The sequence below is a fragment of the Stomoxys calcitrans genome, chromosome 4 (assembly GCF_963082655.1).
Source record: "Stomoxys calcitrans chromosome 4, idStoCalc2.1, whole genome shotgun sequence".
Lineage (NCBI taxonomy): Eukaryota > Metazoa > Arthropoda > Insecta > Diptera > Muscidae > Stomoxys > Stomoxys calcitrans.
The window spans coordinates 177,813,902-177,837,416 of NC_081555.1; the positions used below are offsets into that span (position 1 = coordinate 177,813,902).

Genomic DNA, 23,515 nt, shown 5'->3' on the forward strand with positions numbered 1-23,515 from the left:
TTAGTTCTTCTTTTCTCAGCATCAATTTGAACAGCTTTTTCAATTACTTAAGGGAGTAAGGGTAGTTTTTACTCTCCTGCTAAAATTACGTCAACACATCTAATATTGCCTTGCAAAAACTAACGGAATTTATAGCATACAGAGTAGAGATGGAAAACTATCGATAATTGAAACACTCGATACTTTCGATATTTCCAATAATAAATATCGGTTCTATCTTTAATTTCCCATCACCTATACTTCGAACTAAAATGAGAAGTAACCTGTAAAGAAAGACAAAATTCGGACGGTGCAAAATTCGGCTCTATAAGTGCAAACAAGGCCATGTGAATATAGAAAAAAATTTTCAGCAGTGGTTTTCCCCTCCTAATGCTGGCAACATTTGAGAGGTACAATGCCATGTTAAACTTCTCTCCAAAGAGGTGGCGCACTGCAGCACGCCGTTCGGACTCGGCTATAAAAAGTAGGCCCCTTATCATTAAGCTTAAAACTTGAATCGGACTGCTCTCATTGATATGTGAGAAGTTTGCCCCTGTTCCTTAGTGGAATGTTCATGGGCAAAATTTGCAATTTGCAATTTGCAATATCTAAATCTAAACCGATTTCGACGAAACTCCTTAAACGTTGTGGTTATTGTCTAGGAAAGCGTTGTGCGTGTTTTGGGAAGATTGGTTAATAAATGCAGTAATGTCGACAGTCATAAGAAAATCCTTCATGTCAAATTTAGAGAGAATCGGTTAACAAATGACCACATGATTGCAATATTGGTAATGTGTCAAAAAAAATTTCTGTGCCAAATTTAAAGATGATTGCATGAAAATTGCGACCTGTACTTTGTTTACAAATTAACATGGACAGACAAAGAGACGGAATCGACTAAATCGAATCAGAAAGTGATTCTGATCCGTTCGGTATACTGGGTCTAGCTCTCTCTCTTCTAGGTGTTACAAACAAATGCACTAATTTATAATACCCTGTACCACAGTAGTGGTGTAGGGTATAAAAATCAGGAGGTCGATTTATATACAAATTTGATGAGTTATTAGCTTTTTTGACATTGATGAAATTCTTCCATTTTTGCTTGAATTGCAGTTTGAACAAACTCTTATGTAACGCGAAAAATTCGTTTCGAGATAGACAAACAGGCTATTAATTTTTCGTACGTATCACACGATGTGTACAACTTTCAGAGTTGCTATTTTTTTATCGTGTAATAGCAGCTTAAGCCATGATTCAAATATTGGAAATAGATTATGGAACAAATCATTATCGCGAAATTTTTACTGACGCAGCGACCAGTCGCTACTTATTGCTCATAGAACTCTACAGAATGTGTTCGCATTTTCTTCGTCACCATTTCTATACCCACCACCATAGGATGGGGGTATACTAATCTAATCATTCCGTTTGTAACACCTCGAAATCTTGGACCCCATAAAGTACATATATTCTGGATCGTCTCGACATTCTCATTCGATCACGTAAAACTAGCTGTTTATTTTTTAGGTGTAGCTCCCACATAAACTGATCTCCCGTTTTGACTTCTTGAACCCCTGGAAGCCTAAATGTTTATCCGATTTGGCTGAAATTTTGCACATAGTGGTCCGTTGTGACTTCCAACAACTGTGCCTAATACCGTCCAAATCGATATATAACCTATTAAATCCTCCCATATAAACCGATTTCATGATTTGACTTCTTGAGCCCTTATGAGCCCCAATTTGTGTCCGATTTGGCTGAAATTTTGCATGTGGTGTTCTGTTATGACTTCCAACAACTGTGCCAAGTACGGTCCAAATCAGTCTATAACCAGATATAGCTCCCAAATTTTAGCAGAATCCATGATGGCGGATTCCCAAGATTCGGCCCGGCCGAACTTGGCACCCTTTTACTTGTTCTATAACGCTTAGCACTGACCTCATTCACAGCGAAAATGCCTACTAAAATATTGCGAAATCCAACGCACTTTTTTTTTAGAACACAAGCAAAAGTCCAACAACAGCACACAAAAAAGACAGCAGTATTGAAGCAGAATTGACTCGCCCTTTTTCGTAAGCATTTAATTACATTTGTAATTAAAATTGTGCGAAAATTTATTCTGATGCAGCGACATGTCGCTACTATTTTGCTCATAGAACTCAGTACCACTTGTACGGAATGTGCTCGCAATAATTTCGTCACAATTTTTATGGTGCGTTTTGACTGCTGTTCGTGTGAAAAGTCAAAGTCAGTACTAGGCTTAATGCGTTTTGACGGTTGTTCGGGCGAAAAGACGAAGTCAGTACTAGGCTTTAGGCAGGTGAAAAATAGAGACATCTCGCCTACCGCTGTTACGATTTGATAATAAACAAAAAAAAAAAATCAGCACGCTCATATGTTCGATGTGTAAATTGGGGCTGGCATTATCTATTGTTATTGTGTCGTAGTTGTGAGGCTGATGAAAAGAAATGGAACACAAAAACTAGCAAATTTAACCCACAAGCGGACATGGGGCAAAATACTACAATTGCAATGCAGCTTTTTTCTTTTCTATCGATTACACAAAACAACCTAAATTTGTTTTTATTTTTGTATTTTAGTTTTTTTTCGGTTCAACTACTTTCCTTTGATGATGAGTTGCTGCTGTTGCTGCCGCTGCTGTATGGCGAAGGTCACTATGTGACTGGGTTTTTGTTGTTAGTTGAATTCCCGTGTTGGCATTGGTGCTACAACATACGCACATACATGCATACATACATTTCCATTGCTCTATTGAGGCAATGGCCTACAACAACAACAACAGCCGCAACAATGTAATTGTCAAAATCGTGTTGTGTTTAGGGAATTTAGTTGCATGTGTCGATAACAGCCACCAACCAACAAGCAACCACCACTAACCACATGTGCAACCAATCGAGAGGAGCTAGCAGCAGCAGTCATTTTGCTACTTTTCTATTATAACAAAAATACATATTGAAGGCAGATGTTTAGAAACTTACTAGAGCCATTGCCAGTATTCCTTCCACACAATTCACAGCCACTAGCTGAAGTACCATTCATGTGCCTTGCTACCATACAAAACATATTCCTTTTGCATGCCATTATCTATGGAAATTTGTACAAGTTCTTTTGCTTTGCCTCTTCAATTTTTCCTGCTTAAGCAAGGAACCCCAATGATTATGCAGCTCCATCTTGTGCACACTAGAGAAAAATCCATTGCAGCCCCAAGGGAAAGGGAAGAAAGAGAAAAACAAAATCGAAAACTCATACAATTTTGAGGATGAAAACTGCAGCAGCCGGGGCTAAACAACATGCCACTGATCGATTAATATACATTTAGAGTAGAAAAAGAAGAGATGTAGAGTGGGACGAGACTGTCCGAAGTAAACACAGCTCTCGCACAGTAAAAGAACTGCCTCGTATTTAAGTGCGATGATCACATGCAGTAACAACATCCTCGAGCGGGAAGGACGGCAATAAAATACCAAAGAGGGTGTAGCAGTTAAAAGTAAAACAGTGGGATTAAGTTACAAATATGAGAGCAAAGTTTAGAGAAGTTACAAAATCGGAAAGAAAACTGTTGCTGAAAGTTATCGAAGAGGTTTACGGTCAACTATTGTAGAAAAACCAGTGAACGAAGGTTTATGCGGCATTTTTGCACAGAATAAATACGAGGTCTACCAAGATTGTTAGTAAACTCAACAAACAAATTGCATTATAATTGGGAGTCACAGAAAAAAAAACTTTTCCAAACGTATAAAATTATTGGGATTCATTCATTCCATGGCGGAAAGGAAATTCTCTATACTTGGTGGGATCAGACAGGTGCTTGTTGTTGTTGTAGCAGTGAGTGAGTGTACTGAGTCGACAGCCCTTGACCGATGATATGGTCAATTCGGTAAGTAGAGCATACTGCCATGGGATTGCTGGTGTATTGTAAGATGGATGCTTTGTATTATAAACTGGATCATAGGAGACCTACACGGACCAGAATAGATACTTGCGAAGAGAGCATTTATCTAAAAACGACCAGAATATTATAACAACACTGGGAAAGCCAGTCAAAAACTGTTTGAAAAACAGTGTATGGGAAGTTTTGGCCCACTCGCCCCATAGCGCAAACCTTGTCCCTCATTATTACCCGGAGAAGTTCCTTTAGTTTTTCATTCCCAACACTAAGAAACACAAGGTTTATTTTTAGTACAGAATTGCATTTCTTTTTGAACCATTGTAATGCAGGGATTTTATTTGCCCAAAATCTCAAAACTGCCCCCTAACAAACCATTTGCCAAATACCCACTGTGCAGCCAAACGTAGGGATTGACTAAGCCAGAGTAAATTAGAGTGCTTGGTGGCGGTGGCGAGCTATAGCTAGTTGGTTTTGTTTTTTTTTTTTCCTACTTCCATTCCATTTAATGTTTACCTAACAGTGTTGCAGTTAATATGTTTGGCCTGGGCCTGTTATGGGTAATAGCTGGTGGTGATGTCGGAGCACTGCTCTGTTGCCGTGGAGCATTTTAAAAGCGGCCACTCCTCGATATCAGAAAAAGGTTCAACATTGCCATTGTAAATGGTGGCTTGGCAGACAAAATGTATGGATGGATGGATGGATGAACGGGCGGAGGTCGGATGGTTGAATGGATTGTTGCTCGCCGTGTGACTGACTTGTTTTCTTTTTGATTATTTGCTGTGTGTTGTGTTTGTTGTTCTGTATTTGTTGTATTTGTTGTATTCGTTATTCATTGTTGGGGCGATCATCGACAAAGTTTGCCCGTTGTTGTCGTTCGCCGTTTGGGGCTTCGAGAATCAAATCGCAATGTCCAGGGTTCTGTTTACTGTCAAACTCAATTCTCTCGCTCTCCAAATCATTAAGTTGTGCTCACAGTGAAATAGAGTGTAAATCATGTTACAGGCTCCCCTTTTGTGAGTTGAAGAGGGAGAGAAATAAACAAAAATTCATTATAAAATTGTCCAAAAAATTATTTGTACAGAGAATGCCTTGGGAGAGAAAGACAAGAGTGTGCGGCGAGTGCTGGAAGAGGTAAAGTGGGGTGAAGGCTATGAAAACAATCACTGACATTGTTGTTGCTATTTGGAGCCCCCATCCACAAACAAAGCCGGTTTGGTGTGGCATTAATCGAAATCAGCAACACACACACACACACATTTACCTATAGCATCGTACGTAGTAGGTATTTATGTACACACATACGTCACAAAACAGTGATTTTTGTAGGTTTTTTTTTAATAGTGAAGACATAGCAAGAGAGCTTTAAAATGGGGGAGCACGAGAATTTGGTGAGACAGACAAATGGGCGAACAAGCAAGAGAACGAACGTAACTTGAAACGTACCACAAACGCATACTCTACGGCTTACACTTCGCCACCGATCATCCTTACTATGGTGAAATGAGGTTGTTACACACACATTTACACATGCATATATCAAAATGTGAACAACAGAACAGAGCCTCCTTCTTTCCTTTATTGAAACGGACATATGCGGAATATTAAATCATTAAAATTCATATGCATACCTACGAGTTCGAAGGTAAAAGGAAGGGAAACCACATTCTGATAATGTTATTCTTTGGCAAATTAAAGAAGACCCCGGGCATAAGGTCGCGGACTCATCAATTCCACTGTGTGCGATTACATGAAAATCCACTTTATTACTTTTACAATATTTTATGTAAATTGGACATTCCAGTTCATGTGGGACTTGAGTTCGTTCTTGAAAAACAGCAATCGATATGTAGAACATCCAGTGTTGCCAATCAAAATAATTGAATGAAATATAACACATTAATCTATTTATTTTGATAAAAATTTTATCAATTGCAAAAAAACAATGAAGTGATTATCTGTCTCACAGGCACAAAGTATTCCTACTTCATGTCCATTATTCATCAGCTATGATAGGTGAGGGAGGGAAGGTAAGTAAAGTCCTCTATTACTCCTCTTGGCAAGTCAGTCGCACTTAATTTATTTTCTTGTCTATCCGGAATACACCCTCCGGTTATCACGTTCGCCTTAGCATTTATGGGTATTCGTTGCATCAAAGCACGCAAGCTTAGATCAAGACGAAAAGGCCGCTTAACATCTACACAGGAAAAACTCAGCAAAAATATTTGATTTAAACAAAAGAAGAATTGCAACCGCGAAAATATAGGCCTAATAAACTCATTCACTCACGATTCATGCTGAACTTGCAGCAATATTAGCCGGTGAATTTTATTATTCCTGGGAAAAGGAAGTTTTTGCCATCAACAATAAAAGAACAAGAAAAGGAGAACATGCAAATCATAACATTTCAATAACGCTGAGAAAATTCATCAATCATTTGGAAGAAATCAAAAAAAAAGGGGTGAGTGAATGGCAACAAGTTTTGGAATTCCATTAGAGACAAATTATCTGTGATTATCCAGCCGCCGCCACCGCTGTCACTATAGCGTCATCATCATCATCGTCTTCGTCGTCACACATAAAACCAAATCCAAACAACATTCATTTAACTTAGCCAGGTCAGAATAACAAACAAAAAAGGATGAAAAAAGTCAAACCAGTTTAGAACTTTTTACCTACTCAAGATAATCGCAGTAGTAAGGCCAGCTAGCAAGAAAAAAAGGAAGATATCTCTGCATTAACATGACCGACCATCAGCAACCGCTGCAAAAACCTGCATTAGTGTTATAACTATTTAATGATAAACGTGGCCGCAATTTTCCTTTCCTTTCCAGCATTGTCAGGCCTGGGAAATGGCCTGAAAAGCGCATTAAAAGCTTCTTTACCATACCACGAACTATTGCGCATATTTTAAACAAAATCCCTAGGGCTCTCCTTTTCTATAGCAGCGGGGCAACAGCAGCAACAACACCACCAGCACAGAGATCAGCAGCAGTAGCCATTCACTGGCGGAAAAAGTCAACAAAACCAAAGTCACAGCAACTTTGGTTGGAAGCCTTTTGCACTCAATCCTAAGTCAAGATAAGGCCAGCAGCCAGCGACGAGTGTGAGCAGCAACATTTAATAGCGGTAGCAACAAAAATTGCAAATAAATCACATGCCCAATCATTCACTGCCGCCGCCAAAAAAAACAAAGAGAAAAAGTGGCTAGCATAAAAACCTAAACCTAACTGCTCGATGATACATCGTAAGTACACCTTCAGGAGACCGACCATTTATTCATAAATACAACATCAAGTTGCAATGTCAATTATGGGATGCTTATTACTCCAGCTTTTGTTTCTTGCATGAAAAATTAAAGCAAAATACATAAAGAAAAACAAAATACATGATGTGAAGCCTTTGCATTGGACAATTCTAACGATTGTAAAGTAAGGTAATAAGTTGATCAGTAGTTTTAAAACACTACTACGCATACAAGGTAAATATTCCCAAAGAAAGTACACTGAAAGGAAACCCTTCGTAACCGGAATGAAATCTTACATAAATGTAATGAAATTTGTCATAGTTTTGTAACCATCGTTGAGCTTCATTGCATTAATGAAACAAGTTTCATTCAATCATTAGAATATTTTTTTTTCTTTGTTAAGCTCGCACTGCTTGTTTCCGTTCGTTTACTAATTGCTCTCGATTTTTTTCTGTCACTCTCTCTACTTATCTAGAAACAATTGTGCCGCCGACGTGATTTGAACTCGTAATCTCATGTTTGTTAGTCTTGCACGCACCCTCTAGCCTACCGACAACATCTTCTATATAAAATAACTCAATAAGTATGGCTGCACACTGATAAGTGTCTCAATTAATTGAATTTAAAAAAAGGAAAACAAATTAATACGAAATACATATTTTTTATGAAATACATTAATTTAAAGAAAAAATATTTTTTTGACTGGCCGGATTATGCGAATTATGTAAAAAAGTACTTTTCATTGATTTGTTGTCCAATTAAAAACATTAATGTTTTAATGTTATACTGCTTTAGGATGCATAGTATTATATATCATTATTGCCATATTCACATAAATTTCTTTTATTTTATATAGAAAAATATATTCATTCCATCAATGAACTCCGTTTCATTCATTTAATGAAACCATAAACTGACAAAATTTACAGTAATGAAATTTTTCATTGCATTAATGAAAATCTTCTTTAATGCATTAATGAAAAGTTTCTTTGTATTTACGAAAATTTTCATTGAATTATTGATGTCATGAAGCATTTTCCTTTCAGTGTAGGTGTGAAACCCCCTATAGAAGTCCATGTATGATCAGAATGCTGTTTTTAGCTATGTGCTAGTATTGTTGCTGTGATGAATATAAGAAATTGGAAGTGACAACACATATCAAAAACCTTTTCATTCACTTAAGAGTGCAATGCTAATTTACCCATGAACATTCCATTAAGGAACAGGGCAAACTTCTTACATATCAATGAATGCTGTCCGATTTAAGTTTAAGCTCAATGATAAGGGGCTTCCTTTTTATAACCGAGTTCGAACGGCGTGTCGCAGTGCGACATCTCTTTGTGGAAAAGTTTTTACATGGCTGCCATACCAAATGGTACAGTACCTCCCAAATGTCTTCAGCATTAGGAGGGGATAATATCGCTGAAAAATGTTCATGATGGTCTCCAGGATTCACCAGGATTCGAACCCAGGCGTCTTAAGAGTATGAAATGATTATTGTGGATTGTATTATGGAGATCACATCATTTGATGTCCAAATATTTGATAGAAGACTAGCACATCTTTTGTCAATTGTTTTTCTTTTATCAATTCAGGCTTACAAATTCAGATTGGCAAATTCGAGTTGCCGCACTAGCCTATAAAATAAAGGCTAATCTCTAAAACTAAAGGACTGGCAATGTTCTCTCTTAAATAGGCCGTTATTGTTGTTATTTTTATTGTGTGCTGTTGCATGACTTTTGGTCGTAAGATTAAAGTCATCGGCAACTGACGTACTAATATGTATCTTAAAGTGTGAACTACCTATTAAGTGAATGCTCAATCACGATATAAATTGATCCAATTAATTTTTTTATTGAAACAGCTTTAATCACGAAAATGATGATATCAATCACCGTTTTTGAAAAAATAAAAATAAAAAAAAATCCATTTTCCATTAAAAGAAGTAAGGACGGGCTAAAGTCGTCCAATTTAAATTTTGCTTAAATATGATATGTAGCATTGCGATCAAAATCCGTACATATTGTAAGAGCCATAGAGTAAATCGTTGCGTTAGGAAAGGCTTTAAAAGTGAAAATCGGAAGATGCATATACAGTGGCACAGAAAAGTCAACATATCCTATACCCACCACCATAGGATGGGGGGTATAATAATCTAGTCATTCCGTTTGTAACAACTCGAAATTCTGATTCGAACTAGCAATGTCCGACCGTCCGTCTGTCAAATTACGGTAGCGGTTGGACGCGTAGAGCAAACCGCATGAAATTTTGCACCGATACTTTATATTAATTTAGGTCGTTAGGGATTGGTAATGAGCTATATCGGTTCTGATTCGGGTATAGCTCACATGTAAACCGATCTCCCGATATGACTTCTTGAGCCCTTACAAATAGTATAGCCCTTACAATAGTATATTGGCATATAGTGTTCTGTTATAACTTTCAACAACTGTGCAAAGAACCGTCCAAATCGGTCCCAAACCAAAAAAAAAATTTGGCGCAAACATAAATTCAAAGTAAGATTTCGAAACAACAAAATTGAGGCGACTTCGTTCGTCTCGGCTTGTTGTATTGCTCAAAAAAAAAAATTTCCAAATAGTTGTTGTTGTAGCAGTGTGTTATACACTGAAGCGGCAACCCTTAACGATGAAGAACTCCATCGGGTCAATCCTGTACGTACAACCGGCTGTCATGGGATTGATCCCAAATAGTATTAAATATAGATATGGCCGTGCTTATTGTGGGTATGTGAGTTTTTTTTATACCTATTTAAATAAATAATAATTTTTTTTATATTGTTAAAGAAATTGATTTCATAACCACCGCCAACCAACAACACGTCCACCATCAACCACAATACTCTGGCGGTATATTCCAAGCCGAGAATAAGACTTGGCTTTATTTGCTGTACGATTGACTCAACCCGTCATCTCCATTAAAGGCAATCATTTACAGAAAACCAGGAGGGGATAACAAGCAATTGCAAGCAAGTCGCAAGCAAACAACAACAATTGTAATAAATATTACAATCATAACCATAACAGACCAAACAAATCGCCCTACTCTTTCTGCCAGAAAAAAAGAAAAGAAACTCATTTTCATAAAACAGCGTCCGCTTTTGACGGCATTCAACATGACAACACTGCAGTGATTTCGTTTAAGACCACCACCAATCGCAAAAAAAAAAGAGATGCTTATTTGAGGCTCGAATATGAATGAGGGAGAGAAAAAAGGCAACGCAGAAACACTTTAAACACTGCAATTTCCTTTTGTTGATAATAAACCATAAGAAATCATTGCTAAAAATTCCCACAGTTTTAGTGCAGGTTCCTTTGCCAGTCGCCAGTCGCTTGGTGGAATGATGGCTTGGAACGTGCATATGCTCTATGCCTACATACATTGGCATCCCGTATGGCCATAAACTTAACGTCGTCTTGCGTATACAACATTTTAGTAAAAGGAGTGATAAAAATGGTGTCGGTGTTGCTTGTGGTAACTACTCACCTTCTGGACACTTGCACTCATATGTTAAACCAGTTGATCGACATGTGCCACCATTTTGACACGGTGATGGAGAGCAGGGAACGTACTTTGATTCACAGTTTTTGCCAGTATAACCAGCTGGACACATGCACCTAAAACGAAAATGAAAAGGAACGCAAATTATTATTAAATAATTATTATTTTTTTTATTGTCATATAGAAAAAAAGCCTTAATTGGGTTTTGAAAACCAGAAAAGTGATCAATTTTTTTTTCGTAGCTGTTTTCATGTTTTCGATGAAATGAAAGTGTGTTAATCCCGCCCTTGTCATAAAATCTTATTGTCGTTGTACTTTTAAAAGAGTAAAGGCCTAAACAGATTGAGCGCGCTGAAGAGCGTCGCGTTGAAAAATGCAACTGTGCAAACAAATGTCGGTTGAAGCCTTTCGGGTCGACGTAGTCCGAGTTAAGGGCGGGGGCTCATGTAACACTGTGGAACAGCGAAACAGTCGGTAGAACGGCTAAAATCCTATGGCGTGATCTGGATCGTGAGAGGACTAGGCTATTACTGAAAGGAAGTAAGAAGGAGGTCAGTACAGCTTTTGGTATCATAACGGTACACATAGGGCTACGATCTCACTTACGCAAAATCGGTGTGGCAAGGGATAGCATGTGTAGGTCATGTGAGAAAGATGATGAGACGTTGGGCTATCTCGGCTAAAAGACACCGGTACTTAGGTGAGGACACAATGCCAGACATGAACCAAACAAACAAACGCACAAACTTATAAAACCCTGTACCACAGTGGTTGTGTAGGGTATAAAAAGGAAAAAAATTAATTGTAGGCCGCTATTATACGGCATGTAGTTGTGTTATGATAAGTCACTTTTCGTAATCACATATAATTTAAAATTTTTTTCAAAATTGTCATATTACATACGATTCATCATTTATGCTATCACACCTGTATGTCATAGCCAAATATAAAATGTCCATGAGTGCTGCGCGTGGTATGTAACTCTAGCTTAACACTCATAAGAAGGAGTAAAATATCAACAAGTAAAAGTGTGCTAATTTGGGTCGGGCCGAATCTTATATACCTACCACCATGGATCGCATACGCCAAGTTCTTTGACTGACATTTTCAAATAGAAAAGCACCAGTCATAGAAAAACACCACATCCAAAACTTCAGGTAAATCAAGTAATAATTGCGTCCTCCAGAGGCTCAAAAAGTCAAACTGGGAGATCGGTTTATATGGCAGCTATATCAGGTTATATACCGATTTAAAACATACTTGGAACTATTGTTGTTAGTCATATCAAAACGACATATGTAAAATTTCAACCATATTGAATAAGAATTGCGCCCCCTAGCGGCTCAAGAAGTTAAGATCCCAGATCGTTTTATATGGCAGCTATATCAGGTTATGAACCGTTTTGAACCATACTTAGCACATTTCCCAGCTCCAGAAGTCAAGACCCAAGATCGGTTTATATGGCACCTATATCAGGTTATGGACCGATTTAAACCATACTTAGCACAATCGTTTGAAGTCATAACGAAACACGTCATGCAAAATTTCAGTTAAATTGGTTAGGAATTGCGCCCTCTAGAGGCTCAAGAATTCGAATCGGGAGATGGGTTTATATGGCGGCTATATCAGGTTATGGACTGATTTAAACCATACTTAGCACAATTGTTGGAAGTTATAACGAAACACGTCATGCAAAATTCCAGTCAAATTGGTTAGGAATTGCGCCCTCTAGAGGCTTAAGAATTCGAATCGGGAGATCGGTTTATATGGCGGCTTATTGGACTGATTTAGACTATACTTGGCACAGTTGTTGGGAGTCAAACCAGAACACTTCATGCAAAATTTCAGCCAAATCGGATTAGAATTGCGTCCTCTAGAAGCTCAAGAAGTCAAGACCCAAAGTCGGTTTATATGGCAGCTATATCAAAACATGTACCGATTTGGTCCATTTACAATCTCAACCGACCTACACTAATAAGAAGTATGTGTGCAAAATTTCAAGCGCCTAACTTTACTCCTTCTAAAGTTAGCGTGCTTGCGACAGACGGACGGACATGGCTAGATCGACTTAAAATGACATGCCGATCAAGAATATATATATTGGGTTGCCCAAAAAGTAATTGCGGATTTTTAAAAGAAAGTAAATGCATTTTTAATAAAACTTAGAATGAAATTTAATCAAATATACTTTTTTTACACTTTTTTTCTAAAGCAAGCTAAAAGTAACAGCTGATAATTGACAGAAGAAAGAATGCAATTACAGAGTCACAAGCTGTGAAAAAATTTGTCAACGCCGACTATATGAAAAATCCGCAATTACGTTTTGGGCAACCCAAAACGTTATGGGGCCTTAGACGCATATTTTGAGGTGTTACAAATAGAATGACGAAATTAGTATACCCCCTTCCTATGGTGGAGGGTATAAAAATCAGCTTAATGGGTAAATTAAAGAACCCTTATGCACAGATTCGCATTGTATTTAGCGAAATTTGGAGGTTATGTATGGAATACCCAAATCAGATAACAATTTTTGACATGTCGGCAAAAATAGTTATGTTGCCTATGGGCTAAAATAGTAAAGTCCCTATGAGTTAAATCGAAAGATTTGTTTATATGGTACTTAAATATAAAATGGCCATTTACAATTCAAACTGAATTATGTCAATAGGGCGCCCTGGTAGCCGAGTTGGTAGCGTGCTTGGATTACCAGTGCAGGGGTCGAGGGTTCGATTCCCGCCAGAAGCCTTAAAATTGTCTAAGTAAGTCTGTAAAGGACTGCCACTCTTACCCAACCTAACCTATGTCAATAGGAAGAGGTTAATGCGAAATAAATAAATAAATTACAAATTACATATTGTAGAATGAAATCACATACTTGCTCAATACTCAATACAGTTTTTCATAGAGAAATTAATAAACACCTATAGATCCCTTCCAATTATTAATTAAAATCATAATTTTATGCAAACTATATCGATGATTAATTTTTTGGAATAAATCTGAATATATTTTCAAAGTAATATAAATTGTTCAGATAATAATCTACTTTTCCTCCGTAATCAAGTATCCATTGTTAGTCATCATTTGTTTCTTGGGAATTATGAAAAATAAATCGTTAAAATCGATAAAAATGCAAAAAATAAGATATTTATCTTAGTTGTGGTTGTTTATGCACAACAAACCAATCAGACAAAAGAATTCGGGGTGACATGATACGTATTTCCGGTATGAGAGAAAGAGAGAGAGAGAATGTTAAACCAACCAATCATCCAATCAGCAACAGAATAGACAAGCATACATAGAGTAATTATAAATTCAACTTGAAACTTTCAAAGACACATATTTATTTGGAAGAGCTTCAAAGAAAGTGTTTTTAAAAGAATATGAAACTGTTGTAAACCTTTTCGTTCGCAAAACATCAAACAAACAAAAAACCGTTAATTTAGATTTCATTTATTTTAATTTCTTTGCTTTTCAATTTTTGAATGTGGAAATTTATAGCAAAGGCTTCACTGGCACAAATTCGAATTTTGAAATTCCCATTGTTTTTAGGTGGAATGGAACAAAACTCGAACATTTCAATAACACTAAAAGAGATCACAACAGCTACCTTTTGATGAATTTTTAAAGATTTATCATTATGTTGTGATAATTAGTGAATAAAACAAAAAAAAAATCAAGTATGTATATTTGAAAACCACGCACATGAGCACTAAAAAAAACATAAAATTATATGATATGAACAAACCAATGGGTATCTGCGTACCCAAAAAGGTAATCAAATCAATATAACATTATATTACTATACACACTATTATGGTTGCCATCCACTGATCTCATATACCCCCTATACGCATAATAACATTGGCCACACTTTGCTCTCGGCTGCTTGGAAAAATCATGGAACATGGAACTGAGGCAAAGCAAACCTAGCATTTGGCGGCAACTTAAAGATGGCAGTGTGTAACGGAAGGGGTGAAGAAGAAATGATATATGGATATTTAATGATTGATGTTGGAGCCATGGTTACGGAAAGATCTTCTATTTCTTTAATAACTCCTGCCGCTTGGAATTACCAAATTTATGGTAGCTTCCGCCGCCAAGACACAAGTTTTGTTAGTCTTAATGACAGTTTTCTTTTTATTTTCCTAAAAAGAGGAATCTTTGATTGGTTGTCGTGATGGATTGTAATGCGATAGGCCACTATTTGTTTCCCATATTGGATAGGGTTAAGTTAGTTGAGATCATATAACAATTGCTGAGATGTGCTTATTAACTTATATAATTATGGGCTCTTACCATAAGATACGTAAAAAAAAATAATTCAAGACAAGTTTTCTACATTATTTGTCTCAGACCATTGTGAATAATTAAATAAAGACTTTTTAAATAAATTCAAATTAATAAATAGCAAGTAAAAATGCATTAAACCTATTTTTACTGAAACTACTTGCCGATGAAAAGTATCACATATAGAATAGGCAACTATTCGCATATATCTATTGACTTGAAACTTATCACCCATCTTTTTGCATATTGGCATGGTGATATTCCGCACTCATGTAAATAAACTCACGTTTGCAAATTTCAATATAAAGGATCTGTGCCACATTTCAAGTGTCTAGCCCCGCCCATTCGTGATTTCGACACACCTCAAGCGGACTTTTTGTAGGGATTTTTGAATTTTGTAAAACGGTCCACAAACGAAGATTTGGCAGCCCCAACAAATTTTCGAAATACCGAGGAGACCAACTTTAGGGGCCTGCCAAAAGGAGCCCGCCCTACCTAAGAACTTGAAATTTTGCACACAATCTCGCTAGCATCTCCACCATTCCAATATTTTTTATTCACGCGGCATATTTTTTACTAGTTTTTTTTTCGATTTTCTCCCACAGTGAGACGTACGGATCGAACCATAATGTCAAGATGATCAAGAATATATACGAGGTCTGATCGAAAAACAGCCATAATTCCGTCCGTCTGTCTGTCGAAAGCACGCTAACTTTCAAAGGAGTAAAGCTAAACGCTTGAAATTTTGCACAAATACTTTTTATAAGTGTAGGTCAGTTGGGATTGCAAATGGGCCAAATCGGTTCATGTTTTGATACAGCTGCCATATAAACCAATCTTGGGTCTTGACTTCTTCAGCTTTTAGAGGGCGCAATTTTTATCCGATTTGGCTGTAATTTTGCACGTGGTGTTTTGGTATCACTTCCAACAGCTGTGCTAAGTATGGCGCAAATAGGTTCATAACCTGATATAGCTGTCATATACACCGATCTGGGATCTTGACTTCTTGTGCCTCTAGAGAGCGAAATTCTCATCCGATTTCGCTGAAATTTGGAACAGTGAGTTGAATAAGGCCATCCGCACCGAGTATAGTCAACAGCACAACTTATTTAGATATAACTGCTATATAGACCGATCTAAAGCACATAAACATTTTATTTAGTACCCGATTTCACTGAAATTTCGAACATTAAGTTGTGCTAGGCCAACCGATATCCGAACCGATTATGCTCTATATTAGACCTCTTTGGGATATAGCAGCCGTCTAGACAGGTCTTGGGGTCTTATGCTTATTAAAGCCTCATTTGTTAACCTTTTCTCTGAAATTTGAATCTATAACTTTTATAAGGCTTCTCGGTACCTGAACCAAATATGTTCAGATCGACCCAATATATATAGATATAGAAGAGCTATAATAATACACGATGATACATATGTCCATGTTGGTGGGTATCCAAAGTTGGACATGCGTTTTTACTTCAATTTGTCTTTAGGCCATTAAAAAATTGCCTGCGACAAATTTGAACATGATCGGATGAAAATTGCGACTTGGTCTTTATACACAAATGAAAATGGACAGATAGTCAGGTGGAGAGACTGACAGATGGGCATAGTTAAATCAAATCAGAGACTGATTCTGAATCGATCAGCATCATGTCAATGGATATATCTAGCTCACATCATTCTGGGTGCTACAAACTAAGTTTTAGTACCTTGTACCACAGTAGTGGTGCAGGGTATAATTAACTTTTTATGAGCTAAAGACGTTATATCGGGGAATTTATCCTTATGCCAGCTATTGTGTACATCTAGCTCCAGTATCATCTGTACTATATTGCGCAATAATGTTGAAGAGTCTAAAACAGCCCACCGTGTAATATTTCGTCACAATCGAAACAAAATTGCAAAGCAAGCACTCCAAATTTAAAGTTCAATCCAAATATACCCAAAATAAAACAAATTTACCTTTTAACAGTACCCTGAGTATTCATACGGCAAATAAGATCAGCTGACACATTATTCAATATCTGCTTTACATATCGATTGCATTTCACCACATAAGGCTGGTACTATGTTCGCTTTTCGCAAAATTTTTTTCGTGGTTACTTTTTTTTAGATAATTGATTTGAAGCAAAACAATACAAATTGCTGATTTCATTCAGTAAGACATTCCCCCATAACTTATGAAACAATTTTATTAAAAGTATTTTGTTATCACTGAGATTTTTGTAGTGTCTTAAAAAAGTAATCGCGAGTAATGGGGCAGCTCTTTTGGTGAATCTCTATATGGATGATATACCATTATGAGTGAAATGGTAGGGAGTGAAATAACGGTGCCGTAGGGTGTGAAATAACTCTTTGTATCATATTTTTGTCAAATCGGGCATAAAATATGCTTCTTATGAGCTTAAGAAATTAAATTGCGAGAAATGGGCATTATCTAGTTATAGCTAGTTTTCGAATTTGACCTTCCAATGGCAAACAACAATTATGTTATGTGTGTCCGTAAAAACTAAACTGCACAATGTCTTCTTATTTATAGGCACCACCATAGGATGCTCTCGACATTCTGAGTCGTTCTAGCCATGTCGTCCGTCTGTCGAAATCACAATAGCGGTGGAACGTTTAAAGCTAACCGCTAGAAATTTTGCACAGATACTTACTATTAATGTTGGTCGTTGGAGATTGAAAATGGGCTATATCGGTTCAGATTTGGGTATAGCTGCCATGTAAACCGATCTACCGAATTGACCTTTTGAGCCCCTGGAAGCCATAATTTTTGTCCGATTTTGGTTGACATTTGGAACAAATGATTTTCAATATTCATAACAAGTATGTTCCGAATCGGTCTATAAACAGATATAACGCCCATATAAACCGATCCAAGGATTTGACTTCTTCAGCCTTACATTAGAAGCCTACATTTTCACCTGATTTGGCTGAAATTTGGCTCAAAACCCTAACTTATGGCTTACAACATCAGAGCTAAGTTTTAACCGAATCGGTCAATATGGTGATATAGGTCGCCTCTAAGTACCGATATCCCGATGACTTCTTGAGGCCAAAATAATTCAAATTCAATTAATAAGGGTCTCCATGTTTTTGGGTAACCAAGATTCGGCCCGGCCGAACTTATCACTCTTTAACTTGTCGACTAGCTGCTACCATGTTTTTTATCTTTCTTCGCGTTTTTATTGTCAAATCGGCAAATCCCCATTTCTGAAGCAAAAACCGTTAAAAGTCGAAAAATTGCCAAATCTGGCAACACTGCCTTCCATTCCTTTCAAAATATTCTTTATTTTTTTTTTTGTTCATCTTTGTTCTAAATAAATCATTGATTTTATGCTGCCTGTCATTGATTTTATGTAAACTCTATTTTTAATAAATTTTATTTAAATCTGGCCATATTATAAAAATGTCAATTGTTACCATTAAGTTGGTCATTTCGAATTAGCTACTGTTGAATAAATTCACAATTTTACGAGTGAGACAAACGACAAGACTGCGATCGCTCCAATCGAGCCAATGAGATGGATAGCCCAGTTGTGTTCACAAAGCCAAGAAGTTTATGTGCACGTCCGTCCGTCCGTTAGTTTGGCAGTTTGTTTGTTCGCTCATAGGATGGTCTGCTTTAGGTTTCCCCTTGAGTAAACAATAACAGATTATATGAAGACGCTACAAATTTAGCCCAAAATTTATGTGCGCTGCTTTTTTATCTTTTCGTATAAATTTCAATATTTGGAAAATTAAAAATGCAAATTTGTTTTGGAGCTGGTTACAATTGCCGTAGTTGTTGGTGTGTCTTTGTGGTGTCTTTTTGGTTGTTATTGGTGTTTTTTTTTTTGTTTTGCTTCACCACTGATAACGACACTTCTTCTACATGTGTTTTATAACACCCCACAAATGTCTCAAAAGTCAGGCGTTAGCGTCGGCGGCGGCCTCATCATCAACTTGCGGCAAATGAGTGCACACCGTAAACCCGCGGCTTTTCAAATCAATGGAAATTAGATTTTTTCTATTTGTTAACCCACCGTGGCCGAATGAACAAAACGAACTCGTAAACCTGATCTTGGTCTAAATGGCAAAATAAACACCAATTAAATCTAGTGGCGAGCTTTAGTTCAATTGGCTATGTTTTCGGACGCCTTTGTTTGGGCTTTTTTGTTTTATTTTTTGATGAATCAATATTTCTTTGAAAAAAAAAAACACAAAAAGTCGAACATAAGCAAAATCTCGAAGAACCACAAAATACCCCCATGAGTGTGTGCGATTGATTTTGATTTATAGAAAATGTTTTATTTATTTTAATTAGTTGTTCTTCTAAAGGAGACCGAGAAAAGAGAACAATTTAAATAAATAAAATAAATTTGCCTGTCGTTGCGTCCATTCGTTTGTTGGTGGAACAAAAGCTCTCTGACATGTGTGGCTCATAAATTTGTCTTAGATTCGGTTTTGTTGTCAATTTGTTAAACATTCCAAATATTCAATTTCAATAAAATATAACACAGCCAATTTTGGCCATAGACAACGCGCGACAGCTAAATCACTCCCCCCTCACACACACACCTCCCTTCAAAGCTCAGCCAACAACACCGGCAGCTTCCAAGATCTGTGTATTCTGTCAGAAGATTTAGGGTATTCATATGCAAATGTTATTAAACACAAGTCAATACAATATAAATGGCTTTTAAATAGCCATTAATTATAGTGACCACTTTGATCTTCATCAGTTGCTGCTTCATCAAATTCTGTATGGGCGATTTTGCTTATACTCTATGTCCGTCTGCTTTTGTGTTCTTTTATTTTTGGCAACATTGTACCACAAAAAATTTAATCGTTTACTCTTTGTCTTTGAGTCTTAAGGGATTTGAATGCTTGAAAAATGTAAAAAAAAAACAACAACAACAAAGCTACTGCTACTTACTGATATGAGCCATGGGTATTCAAACAGGTTCCGCCATGCTTGCAGGGATTATTGTTGCATTCTTCGACGTCATCGCTGCATGTAGGGCCCTTAAATCCCGGGGGGCATCTGCACTTGAAGTTTGTTATTCCAGCTAGAGATGTACATGTTCCTCCATTATAACACGGTGATGTGGCGCAAATATTTTTTGTTTCACAATGTTTGCCTATACAGAGGAGAAAGTCGGGGAAAAAAAATAATTAATAAAGTAAATCAAGCAATAATTTATTTAATTGAAATATAAAGCTTAAAAACAAGAGATGCCAATAATTTTGTTATAGCTTTGCACACATGATCCAATCAAATTGATTTCAACAGGAGATCTAAAAGTGAACTAATAATAAAAAGCTACAATAAAAGATCAATTCATTTCAACAAGTAATGGAATTTTTACTTATGCTGCTATAAAATAATATAACTTATACGTCACCATGTAATATATTTGAACATGCTAGAACATGCATATATATATTACATTATATTTTTTATCAAAAATCCGCAACATTAACTATAAAATTCTGGAAATATATCGCCTAGAAGTACTTTTTATGAAACTATGATCTCCCATATTTAGTTTTTTTTTTTACCAACGGGAAGTTGTTAAACTCTCCACCATAGGATGGGGGTATACTAATTTCGCCATTCCGTTTGTAGCACCTCGAAATGTATGTGGAACCTCGTTGCCAAACACGAGATGTCCGAAATAGTTTTAGAACCCATAAACTATATAAATTCCTGATCGTCATGACATTTTAAGTCGATCTATCCATGTCCGCCAGTTCATCTTTCGAAAGCACGCTAACTTTCGAAGGAGTAAAGCTAGGCGCTGGAAATTTTGCATAAGTACTTCTTTTTACTGTAGGTTAGATGAGATTGTAAATGGGCCAAATCGGCCCACGTTTAGATATGGGTCTCATATAAACCGATCTCCCGAATATAATTCTTGAGCCTCTGGAGAGCGCAATTCTCATCCGATTTGGCTATAATATTGCACGATGATTTTTCCTATGATCTCCAACCTACGCACCAAGTATGGTTACAATCGGTCCAAAACTTGATATAGTTCCCCTGATATAGCTCCCATGTAAACCGATCGCCCGAATATACTTCTTAAATGGACCATATGGGTCCATGTTTTGATATAGCTGCCATATAAATCGATCTCTTATTTTGACTTTTTGAGCCACTAGAGGGCGCAATTCTTACCCAATTGGGCTGAAATATTGCACGTGTATCACACGATGTATACAACTTTCAGAGTTGCATTAAAATAACATATGACTAGTCTTATCGTATAATAGTAGCTTAAGTCTGTTGTATGTCCAGTATTATTTCTATAAAAATTTTAAGTTTCAAATTTCTCTTCACAAAACGGAGGGCTGTTAAAAGTTGCACTACATATAGGAAACCCCGTATTACTGATCCAGACATGAATCTGGCAACACTGATTAAGGACTGGTGCTCTGTTCGTCTTTTTTGCGATGGCAACTATCAAGCTCAATGTTAAAAAAATTGCAAGGAAAAATGTGTGAAATCAATAAACGCAAAGAACACAAACATATCAGTTAAAAACAATTAGTCCTCCAAAAAATGTCCTTTAGTTAAGTTAAAAACATCTGTTCTGAAAACAAAGAACCCCGCTTGAAAAGTTTTTCTTCCATTTCATAATTGAATCGACGTGGTTGAAACCGTAGGCGTTGCTCAAAGAGAGAGTTCTCCCAATCTCACGAAGTAGTTGCAAGCTGCGATGTCTAAAGGACACAAAAAATTTTATTCAGTGTCATCAATGATGCACAGCTAGTCATTATTTAGATAGCAAGCTCCAACATGAATTGTTGAATTAGGCCTGTTGCTGCGTTTGTTCACATTCAACTTCAAATTGTGTTCATAAAATGTACAAAATTTAAATATTTCAATCCAATCAATCAATTCAATCGTATTTTGAAAAGATGTTTTTAATTTGACATATGTATCTCCCCTCTGCTAGAGCTTTTTGGAACGCATTCTTAACAGTCTTTGCATTTGCTTTATCTATCCAAATATACGATAGCCATGCAAATATTAACCCTTATTCCGGTTGTCGAAAGCGAAAATCAACAGCAATCGTAGTTGTAAGCGAACTTCATATTTCGTAGTATTCTGTAAAGTTATTGCTTTCGACTCTTTAGTACACACAAGAAATTTTGAAACGCAACATTAGTTAAAATGAACTAAATTTGAGAAATTTTGAACTAACTATGGGGCTAAAGAATGATATGCTCGCTACGAGTTCAATAATTTCATAACAGCTATGAAATGACAACATCGGAATGGCCATGGCAACGGAACATTGGATCGGACCAACAGGACTTAATGTGAACTGCGACCTAGAGCTAGACGAACGAGGGACCACTTTTCTGCCTTTGGATAATCTGGGATTTATCAGAGTGGTGCAAAAGAGTGTAATGATTACCTTGGCAGACTTTGCAACTCCTCCAATTTGGACCATTTGCTGCGGAAATGATTCTTATTTAGGCTATTGGAGCAACAAACAACTCTGAGCTTTTCCTCGTGGGACATTCGATGATAACCGTGGCAGTCTCTCAATTTATGATGTTCGTCACACAGAACGTACTTTCATTAACTCTCGAACCCAAGTATTTGTTGATAGGGAGTGAAACTTTCGACGGAGCCTACATTTCTTGTTTGTCAATTTGGTATGTTTTTATTCTCTTGGTAGGTTGACCTCAAATTTTGGTAAGTTATTCCAACATATAAAAAGTACTTACTGAAAAAATCGTGTATTCGTACATAACGAAACCAAGGATGTTGTCCACTCGACATCCTAGTTTGGTTCTGCACGAATACACGTTTTTTTCAGTAAGTACTATTAAAAGTGGTCTCACTACTTCAAGCTTCAATTAAAAAAAGAGTAAGTCCTGATATTGGCTGTAACTTGTACGATTATTAAGGAATATCTTCCAAATTTCGTAAATTCTGGGTAGAAAATGCGCCTTTTTTGTCTTCCAACGGCACACAAGCCTATATGGCAGCTGCATGTCAATATGTTCAGATCTGGCCCATACTCAGATGTATTGAGAGGTCCATGCAATTCACAACAATGGCAAAATGGGTTGTAAGAGCGCATTTTAATCGGGGAGGTCGCTTTTTCCGAACTGGGCATGCTTGTTCATTGAAATCGGAGCACAAATATGACTTTATGAACCCAAGATTTCTTATCGGGAGATCGGTATAAAGGGTGCTATATCAAGGTATAGGCCATCTTTGAATGTAAAGCTATAGAGTGATTTCAACAAACAGAAATAGACGGACATGTCCCCATCCTTTATGAATACGGACGCTACAGTACTTTGTAGCGTTGAAAGTGTATAATATAATGTGTTACAAATGGAATGGTAAAGTGGCCAGCTTTTCGGCAGTTTTGCCTTGTAGAACATTTGGTAGGTTTTGGTGGGATTTTTCTTAAATTTTGTTAGGAAATAATTTTCTTGAGTGGCAACACGGAACCTGCCGTGTTAGCAATTCTCTACCAGGTGGTGTCGCCATGCAGCATGCCCTTGTCTTTGAGCTTACACATTAACCTGACTGCACTCATTGATTTGAGAGAAGT

The 23,515-nt window shown here is 36.9% G+C and overlaps 1 protein-coding gene and 1 long non-coding RNA gene across 2 annotated transcripts in view; one reads left to right on the forward strand and one right to left on the reverse strand.

The window, feature by feature from the left end:
• The window catches only part of LOC106088504 (neurogenic locus Notch protein), a 93,653-nt gene that overhangs the window by 21,035 nt on the left and 49,103 nt on the right, over positions 1-23,515 (reverse strand). The window contains exons 4-5 of the mRNA XM_013254055.2: positions 19,867-20,071; positions 10,638-10,768 (exon numbers count right to left, since the gene is read on the reverse strand). Coding sequence (XP_013109509.1) covers positions 10,638-10,768; positions 19,867-20,071 — 336 coding nt within the window. The remainder of the gene's footprint in view (positions 1-10,637; positions 10,769-19,866; positions 20,072-23,515) is intronic.
• LOC106088505 (uncharacterized) lies at positions 5,733-7,273 on the forward strand. The gene is made up of 2 exons (XR_001221460.2): positions 5,733-5,916; positions 6,018-7,273. It is a non-coding gene; the product is annotated as an uncharacterized LOC106088505 (long non-coding RNA).